Source organism: Solanum pennellii, chromosome 4, assembly GCF_001406875.1.
Source record: "Solanum pennellii chromosome 4, SPENNV200".
NCBI lineage: Eukaryota > Viridiplantae > Streptophyta > Magnoliopsida > Solanales > Solanaceae > Solanum > Solanum pennellii.
This window is the reverse complement of record NC_028640.1, coordinates 71,622,317-71,632,790: the sequence shown is the minus strand read 5'-3', so window position 1 is coordinate 71,632,790 and position 10,474 is coordinate 71,622,317. Positions and strand designations below refer to the sequence as shown.

At 33.4% G+C, this 10,474-nt stretch overlaps 1 protein-coding gene across 2 annotated transcripts; it reads right to left on the bottom strand.

Moving 5' to 3' along the window:
* Positions 1-1,468: 1,468 nt before the first annotated feature.
* On the bottom strand, positions 1,469-7,505 carry LOC107018250 (universal stress protein PHOS34). 2 transcript variants are annotated; one of them, XR_001456606.1, is made up of 6 exons: positions 7,061-7,456; positions 6,819-6,922; positions 5,862-5,980; positions 3,611-3,703; positions 2,037-2,154; positions 1,469-1,905 (listed from the first exon to the last, which is right to left on the bottom strand). XR_001456606.1 is itself a non-coding variant. In XM_015218678.2 (6 exons), the coding sequence occupies exons 2-5, from the start codon at positions 7,269-7,271 to the stop codon at positions 3,625-3,627; spliced, it is 513 nt and encodes a 170-aa protein (XP_015074164.1). In that variant the 5' UTR covers positions 7,272-7,282; positions 7,373-7,505; the 3' UTR covers positions 1,469-1,905; positions 3,611-3,624. The 2 variants fall into 2 exon arrangements, 1 of the variants encoding a protein (XP_015074164.1); XM_015218678.2 differs by lacking the exon at positions 2,037-2,154 and having other exon boundaries at positions 7,061-7,282; positions 7,373-7,505.
* Between the last annotated feature and the right edge of the window lie 2,969 nt (positions 7,506-10,474).

The window sequence follows — 10,474 nt, the reverse complement described above, 5'->3', positions numbered from 1 at the left end:
ATTATTATCAATATTAATAATCACGATTCTAAAAATTCAGTACTCATAAAGGCTGAAATCATGACTTCTCCTTCACTGTAGAAAAGAGTGTGATATTATTAGTGAATGTCCAACATTTCACGTGAGCTTTTGATACATATAATAATAACAATAATAATAATAATAATTCTTATTATTATTATTATTATTATATTTTATTTATTATATAGAAGCCAAAATGGAGCAAGGAAAAGTCATACATAGCTACACAAAAAGGGTAACAAAAGAAGACCAAATGTAAAGGATACAGCGAAGCTCCAATGCTTCTGATTTATGTCGTTATTAGCCACTCTCACTTATTTTAACTCCAATTTGTCATTTGATAAAATAATATCATCCTCAATATACATTTTATCTAATTGTTTACTGTCTCTCTGCCTTCACAAAGATCGAGATAAGATCTGTATACACTCTATCCTCTTCGAATCAACTTGTGAAATTACATTACATATTTTATCTGATTTACCTTACCGCTTGATAAATGCATGTTAGCACAAATTTAAATTAAATCAGATCAATAAATTTCGGATACTTCGAAAAAAGAAAATCTAGGGGGATTTGATATTTTGGGTGTGTGAAGTGTTGAACAGAAGAGGCTCGTGAACCTTAGTTGGACGACAAATAGTGTTTTTTTGTCCATAAGTGAAAAAAAGATGCGGTGCTCACGAGGTTTCTTAATTATTAGCTAATCCATCTCATTAGTAATATTAGAAAACTAATCACATATGCAATAATGCATCATTAGTAATATTAGAAAAACTATTAGTATTTTATTACTATTAAAGATGTACACATATAGGAAAATTAAATTGGTCTTTAAGATACCAAAGAATAATTAACTATAAGGTGTTTCTTGAATCTCCATGGATATTTTTCAATTATCTCTAAAGATTATAAAGACTTTGAAATTGCATTTTATAATGTTTGTTTCTTCATCTTTCAATAAATCACTTGTTAGTAACTACAATGGATGATTCATATATATAACTTTTATCCAAATATCTCTAAGATATATTTTAAAGTTTATTGTAGGGTGATGCAATATCTGAAATCTCCATAAAATTAAGCATATTACCCTATGAAACATCTAATCTTAGACAGGAGAAAAGCATTACTATAAAAAAAGCATCTTCTTTTGGGGAATGACATTAATTGAGACTTTGCTTTTTGCACAAAATGAAAAGCAAAGGCCAAAAACTCAAGACAGATCAGCCTTCTGTAATGTCAAACTTTTTTTTCAATGATTAGGAGCTTAAGCAGGGTCCACTGTGTTCACGAGAGTTAAAATATGAAGAAGTAAACACACAACGTTAAATTCAGGTATGAATAGTGTAATTTTCAGTCGCCCTATCTGACTTCGCCCCTGGTCCCAACTCCCAATAGTATGTGGGATTGCCAGTTGAAGGCCAGAAGGACCACCAGACTCAGGTTTAACAAAAAAAACAGTAAATCAGTTTCTCTTGGCTTCATCTGGTCATTTTCAATAAAAATGCACACTTACAAGAATCCAATGAACAAAGAATAAAAAACATTGATTCAGTATAATGTAATTACAATAAAATGCAAGCTCTTACATTGACACCCTTCACATCTTCACAGATAGTGTTCTTGCACTCTCACATGATGCAAATCTTGTATAGTGTAAACAGCACATGTGAGAATACACAAACCAAGATCCAATCCACCTCTATAAATTAATGCAAAACACACATGATCTACAGCATAGAGACAGCCAGTCAAGCTTATTCCACAGTATACGACGACTATTATCTTGTTTGAACAAACACATTCCATGCATCTCATGAGCAACCCATAACTACAGCTCAAGGCTGATCATCCAAAGAAGACGGAATATGTCACCAAACCCTATGCAAAGACCAATACACCATCAGCACTGTCCATTTTGCAAGTTAGAAGTAATGGAGACCAGAAGGAAGAAAAAAGATAATGTCGAGTATTGAAATTGACATTCGTTAACATCCACATCAACCACCTACCAAAATTCTAAAGGCATAACTGGCCCCAGTACGAGAGATGCACTAAGTTGGTGACTAGCATAATAATAGTCTAATTATATCAAATCCTCGCAGTATAAGCTTGTTTAGATGTGCTTTCCTACACATGTGATACATGATACGTCAACAACCAGGTGTACAGTTAACAGATAAGAGGTTCAACACATTGCTGCGGGTGTGATACAAAAATAAAGCGAGGAGCTTCTACATTGTTGGAGAAACAAGGGAAAATAAAATTTGACTACAATATTATACTCCCTCCGTTCACTTTTCCTTGTCACTATTTGACTTGGCACACCCATTAAGAAAATAATAATTGGCATTTTACCACACTATCCTTATTAAATGATGTTTAGTTTAGGTCTTGAAAAAAGATTTGGAAAATAGTATTTAAGGGTAAAACATGGAATATGTTAAAAGTGACAAGTAAAAATGAAAATCTATTTTAGGAATAAGTGACAAGTAAAAGTGATTGGAGGGAGTGTTTATGAGCAGATACACAAATTGGCTTTGATGTTAGACATTGTCCTAAGAAATTATTTCAGTAATGTAAAATGCTTCCCCAAGATTAAGCCCACCTCCACGAGAGAGGGAACAGGAATAATAAAATCATAAAAGTTATGAAAGATGGTAGGTATGATGGAGTGATGGTTAGACAGGTTCTCGAATTAAAATGATGAAGATATAATGGGGTCTTTATAAGGGTAGGAAATACATTCATTGAGGAAACGAAATAAGAATCAATCGCTTGAGTAGTGTCGTTGGAATAAAAAGACGATCACCAAAAAATACTAATTTGAAACATATTCTCCAAAAGATTGTGGATAATTGCACATCAAAAAGAGTGCTTCTACTAGCACATATAAAAAGGTAAGTGGTGTCACTTAGCAGACAAAGGTGTGGTGACACAAATCTCAAGGACACTATTACCCCTGAATTGGCAACAGAAAAGTAGGCAAAAAAAAATCTTTTCTAGGAATTCAATGCTCAGAGGAGAATCTCAGTACTCTTAACTACCGTGAGGAAAAAGAGAGTAAAAAACTCCCCCCAACAGTTATCGAATGCTAAAATTTGGAGACTCCAAAATTATGAAGAAACAGTAGAAACGTAATTTTCTGGAATGTTTTGCTTGAAAATTTTCCGAAAGAATTACCGGAATAGTAGTCAGAAGAACGATGCCTCCAAAATGATGAATGAAAGAGACACGTAGTCATCCCAGCGGTGACCAAATACAAGCATTGTGGTGAGAATGTTCCCCAGAGACAGAGAATAGGAAACTTACAACAGAATAAAAGACTTCAGTCTGACAGGTTGCATAACGCATAAGACCACCATAGATAGACGGAAGTTATTTAAGCCACTAAGAAGATTGTAAAGGTTCAAGTACTATTTGAAAAGAGACAAAAAGAAAAAGTTGTTGAAATTGGTCTATTTACAACTTAAAGAAGACTCCTTATATAAGAATTTGAACTTCATGAAAAAAGGGAGTGTATATTTCACAGTGTTATAGGGAGAGAAGAGGGCAAATGCTAAACAAGAAGCAACAGCACACATACCTGGAATGTTCGCATCAAGGAGTAGCCTTAACAATAATTACTGGACACTGTGCATGGTTTGTGCAATAGTTGCTTACACTCCCCAGAAACATCCTGTTTAAATTTTAAATTGGTGAAATACATGTCTCTGTTAAAAAAGTGATCATGTATGATCCAATAACTATATAATCTGGTGAAACTTACTTCCAGAGTTCAGATTGGAAATAAACAACACAATTCAAACCAAAATAAAGATCCGTATCCATCAATTACAAATTTTATGTTAATGGTAAAAGTAGAATTTCAGAAACAAGTATAAATGAAGTTGAAGCCAGATGCAAAGAGACCTTTTCTGTAGCAGGCTGAATAGAAACCCACTTGCCTCCACAACTGCAGCTCTTAATTTATTACTCATTTACTTGTTGCCAACTCTACTTAGTCTATGAATAGAACTGTAAATAAGGCACATTTTTATCAGCAGTACTTCATTTAAGATGTCTCTAACTTTCTGATGAAGTTTAAGATAGCTAATTATGTAATTTATCAACAAACAAAAAAGTACATAACAGAGCAACTCCCACATTGGTTTTCTAAAAAACAACACTTTAAGTGATTGCCTCCAGATAATACCATCATTCCACGATGAAATAACACATCTTAACTGTTATATGCCTGGATATGAGTGAGGTGCAAATTCTAGGCCGCTATAAAGACCTTTTAGGACCATAGCAAATTCGAGTAGTAGATATAAAGGGAAACTACACCAGTAAGAGTTAAGCAGGGTAAGAATATGCTTCCTTCAAAGTGTCCATCATTAAAGTAAATTTAATGCTTAACTAATGAAATTGTGTAGGAATTACCCATACAACAATGGTCAAGGGGTTCAGCTCCATCTACTGTCTGTTTTAGCTATACAAGCTTATAGTATTAAATTGTGATTTTTGGTATCCACAGTCTATTGCAGCATTATGTGCAGTTAGTAATTGGTAATCAATCAATATATCAATTAGCTAAACCTCAGTCTAAAACTAGTCAGATCAACTGTATGAATCCCCTGCAACAATTTTATATTATTCGGGAAAATTTCATGCCAATACTAAATAATTTGACTTCAGAAAAAACTAGGGGTTTTTTAAAAATTAAAGGTTCTCTAAATCTCACACACATCCAATTAGACCCCCGAAGAAACAACAAACTTGATGCAAGTATAACAACGACAACTAGCATTACTCTAGAGACCAACAAGTTAGTTTTATAGATACATCATCTCACAAAAATCTCTCTTTTTCAACGACAACATGAAATCATCTACAAGCATTAGCAGGTCAGCAGCATAAAAGCAGGTTCCTACTCATGCTAAATGGCATTGTTGATTCTTGTGAGTGATTCACAAGAATGGCATAAGCAACTAGTCACATCTCTGAAGGGAAATTTCAGAATAATGTCCTAAGGATTGCACATAAAGTATGATGTTAGCTAAAATGTTTCTCCTCTTTCACACGTACTAGGACAGGAAAAAGTTCTTGCTGTTGGATGAGAAAAGCAACTAAAGCTAGTGCTTGTTAAGCAACATATATGCCTTAAAATTTGGGAACAATCAGCTAGTTGAATCATGTGAGCACTCTCATAGAAGCATTAGGCCATCAGTTAACCACAATATTCACAGGTCGCTTTGCTGACTAAAGTGGATGACATCCTAAACTACGTCCACTTACTGGGATGCCTAAAATATTTTGGCTACAGAACTGTTCAGAATAATGTTAAAAACAACTGATTTACGACCTCAATAAAACTCATGCTCATTACATGATGAATCAGTGTTGTCAAAGGCACGCTTAAGCCCTGAAGCGAGGCTCAATACATGTTGAGCACTTCATATCGCTTAATTTGCGGTTCAATGTCATCATCAAGGTTCTAAGGCATGTTTCCTTGCCAATGAGCCTTCTCTGAAAGGCGACACTAAGCAATTGATTTCACTTTATCATAAAAAAAATCCAATTTTTGTTCATATATTTGTCCTACATACTTATAATTGCTAGTCTTGACTAAACATGTATAATTTTGTATTCTTTCTCCCTTTGCGCATCTTTCATTAAAGCCCCGCACTTTATTTGCGATTAATGCCCCAATGGACACTAGAGCTTTTTGCCTTTTTTTGCTTTTGATAACACTGTGTTGAATGCAAAACCATCTACACATGCCTTAGGTAAAGAGCGTCATCTAGTCAGAGTAAATCAACAATAGCAACATCCATCAGGTTGAGAATTTGTACCTTTTAATGGGGCCAAAAGCACGGGAACCCATCACTAGCAAATCAGCATTCATTTCTTCAACAGCATCACAAATTTTCTCCTTTGGATCCCCAATAACTACTTGGGTCTTAACGTTAGCCTGATTCAGATAGAACCTGTTCCCCATCAATTAAAATAGAAAGATAGAACACCAATAATGATTTCTGTGACGCCATATTAGGCTTCTGTTTTGCTTTCTAGTATCTTTAGCATTTCTCAGTGACTGAACTACCAGAATATCATATCAAAGGTTACAAACTCAAAGCATATTACGCAAAACATCAATGTTGTTGCAGCAATATGGATGCCACAGTGGACTCAAATTGCTAAAGCAGAAAATGTAAAGAAAATATAAAGTAAATCAGAAGCGTTTGTGATTTAAATAAAAATAAATAAAAGATCAGAAGCACCAATCAACACCAAGATCACTAGTACCTTTTCTTAGAATTTATATTGCACTCTTTTTATTTTGAGAAGGCACCACAATTATGATATCAATACATTTCTATACAAGTTCCTTAATTTCTAATATAGGTCAAGTTCGTTAAAATATTCAAATCTAAACTTTGATGAGATGCTTTCTCTATAAAACTACCTGTTCAACCATTACTTTGATATTTTTTCCACTATTCTTACAACAAATGAACTCTCCATGTCCAGGGACGGATTCATTATTTAAGCTTTATGGGTTCAAACTTGTTAGGCTCTTAGCATTGAACCTGCTCTATTTTTCAAGTTTATCTGTTCATATCTACTAGTTATTGCATTTTCAATAATTTATGCTCCTCGTGTTCGAAAGAACCCAGAAATAATGAATTACATCCAGCCGCCAATAATGCCATATATAAAAACGAGACAAAGTGAACATGTAAGCTGTATAACTTCAAGATAACTTTCATATATAGCAAACGGGAAGTGAGAAGGATTATCAAGCTCACATTTTTTTTAGCACAAATCTCAAGAGCATGGTCTAAAATGGCCTGTGTGATCCGCTTTTGATGTGCCTCAATTGCAGCAGTAAACGCAGGCACCTCAACATCACCTGCTAATGTCCACAATTTAGTACTAATTAACAAAATAAAATGTGAACTCCAATCAATCAAATCCATTCCATAATTCAAAAAATACCCATCAAGCAAAATGAACGTAAACACAAAAACAACAAGAAATTAGACTTAACTGGGGCCACCAAAGGGGATAGCTCCAGGGTTAAGACCAGCAGCGATAGACGGCGGAGATTGAACATGGAGAATCACAATGAACCCTTGTGATTCTTGAGAATCGGGATCATGGGGTTTGAGATTAATGTTATCTAGAGTCCAATTCAACGCGTTCATGCTCTCTTCACTGCCGTCGACGGAAACGATCACACAGTTCAACTTTCCGGCCATGGTTTTTGATTCTGTAAATTCGAGCAAATTAAGAACTGGGTATTACTTCGAATCAAAAAAAATTGTGTAAATTATAGTAATTATGAAGAAATGAAACCGACTATATTGATTTGATCCTGAAATTCTTCGATTTTATTGTTAGTTTTTAGCTGCAAGTTTCAACAAGCCATCGTTTTCATCTCTTTCGTGTCAGCATGGCAGGATGTGTACAAAAAAATATCGTCTAATATTAATATTATAAAATTATTTCCAAAAACAAAAAAATCTTTAAATATATTTATGTATTTAAGTAATTAAAAGTGTTTGTATTAGTCATGTCATGTATATAGATGTATTTTAATTATATATAGATTAAAAAGATATATCAAATAAAAGATCAATAATACGTAAAGTTAATGTATATATTATTTTTTTCTAATGCATTTTACTATTAAAATAACTCATTAATGGTAATTTTGCGATTGATATTCATTTCGTTTCTTTTTTAAGAGAGAATTGTGATAGGCACCGAAATCGAGTTTGTGTTTTTTTTTGAGTTAGATGTAAAGACTTCCCTGTTGGTTAGGTGAAGAATGGACAATTGACTTTATCTCTTCATCCTTCTATTTAAGTAGGAGGAAAAATATTTTTATTTAAGTAGGAGGAAAAATATTTTTACGCTTTACGATCTAAATTCAATGTATACGTTAAAGAAAATTAAGAAAGGAAAAACTCTTGGAAAGAAAAAATCTACCACAAATTCCAAGGGGAGCATGATATTTCTAGATTTAACTAATAAAAAGTTGGACAACTTTAATATATAGCAAACAAAAAATTTATATTTGTATGCTATTGTAAAATTTGCATAATTGTGCTCCATATCAAACATATAACTGTATAATTCGCTATACATATACAATGTATAATTCGCTGACCTAAATTGTATAATTCGCTGGCCTCGCTATACATATACAATTGTATGATTCGCTGGCCTCGCTATACGTATACAATTGTATGATTCACTGGCCTATTTCCCTGCAATTGTATAATTCGCTGGCCTATTTCACTGCAATTGTATAATGCGCAATTGTATAATTCGCTGGCCTATTTCGCTGCAATATATGTATAAAATTTGCTTTGCATACAATTGAATCGAAGTAAAATGTTTGTATATTGTATAATTATAGGTGTATAGGAAGAAGATATATGTTTTTCTCTCGCTTTATACAAAAACAGAAACACAATTTATGCACTTCTGTTGTATAAAGCGAGAGAAAATTGTATTTCAATGCAATTGTTTGATTCGCTGGCCTTTTTTCGCTGCAATATTTGTATAAAATTTACATTTGTATACAATTGAATCAATGTAAAATGTTTGTAAATTGTATAATTAAGTGTATAGCACGAAGATATATGTTTTTGCATGTGTATATACAATTTTCTCTCGCTTTATACAAAACAGAAACACAATTTATACACTTCTGTTGTATAAAGTGAGAGAGGCGAGCAGAGGGAGGGTGGCGAGCGAGAAAGGGAGAGTGGCGAGCGAGAGTTATGGGAGAGAGCCGACTGGCAAACGTTTGCTAAGGGGCACAATTAAATCAAACAGTAGCTACTCCATTTATTTTAGGTTATTAGTTTGCTATTATATACAATTATCCTAAAAAGTTTTTGTATGAATATGTTACAATGGGCCGTGACATACACAAAAAGGGAAAAATTTGCAAATAGCCGCTCAATAATTTTTTAGGAACTCTCATATATAGTCATTCAAAAATAGCCTAATTAATCTTCATAGTTATAGTTTGATAATTACAGTTCGTAGCTACATGTTATAGGAAGGAAAGAGGCGAGCGAGATTGGGAGAGAAAGGAGAAAGTCGAGAGAGAGAGGGAAAAGAGTGGGAGAAAGGTGAATTGTATATGTATGTCAGTTAGATAATTGCACATTATACATATGTATTTATGTATATGGCAAGCAAAATTGGGAAAGGGAGAAGAGAGACGAGCGAGATTGGGAGAGGGAGGAGAGAGGCCAGAGAGTGGGAAAGAGGTGAATTGTATATGTATATCGGTTAGATAATTGTATATTATACATATACATTTGTATATATGGAACGCGAGAATAGGAGAGGGAGGAGAGAGGCAAGCGAGAGAGGGAAGATAGTAGGAGGAAGGTAAATTGTATATGTATATCGGTTAGATTTGTATATTATAAATATGTATTATACACATAAAAACGTGGCTAATTATACAAACTCGAAGTCTGCCCACGTAATTAATGTATAATGTTAGTTGCGAGTGGTAATTATACCAAACTAGTATTTAAGTAGTATAAGTTTGCTTAATCACGTAATTTTCTCATAATTTAATTAGGCTCCATAGTTGTAGTTTGCTAATTACGATTCATAGCTACACGTTAAAGGGAGGGGAGAGGTGAGCGAGAGAGGACAGCGAGAGGAGAAAGGATAATTATATTTGTATATTTGTCATATAATTGTATATGTATATGTATAATTTGTATTTATATATGTATAAGAGAGGCAAAAGGAGAGCGGCTACACATAAACAGAGGTTCTAAGTGATAATAAAATTCAAACTATAACTATGTTAACTAATTAACTAATATATATTTATTTATCCACGTAATTTCCCTGAAAAATAATAGAGTTCCATATTCATTTGGACTGTTGTAACCTCAATATGGGTTTCTTCTTTCAGTGTCAAGAGGGCTCTTTTAGCCCAAAACGTTTTAGCACCAGCCCAATCTCTGTCTCTTAACAATTCTTTTTTAGGCAACTTTCACATATAGCAAACAAAAAAATTCATATTTATATACTATAGCAAAGTTTACATAATTGCGCTCCATAGCAAACATATAATTGTATAATTCGCTATACATATACAATTGTATAATTCGCTGGCCTAAATTGTATAATTCATTGGCCTCGCTATACATATACAATTGTATGATTCGCTGGCCTAAATTGTATAATTCGCTGGCCTATTTCACTGCAATTGTATAATTCGCTGGCCTATTTCGCTGTAATATGTGTATAAAATTTGCTTTGCATACAATTGAATTGAAGTAAAATGTTTGTATATTGTATAATTATAAGTGTATAGGAAGAAGATATATGTTTTTCTCTCGCTTTATACAAAAACAGAGACACAATTTATACATTTCTGTTGTATAAAGCGAGAGAAAATTGTATTTCAATGCAA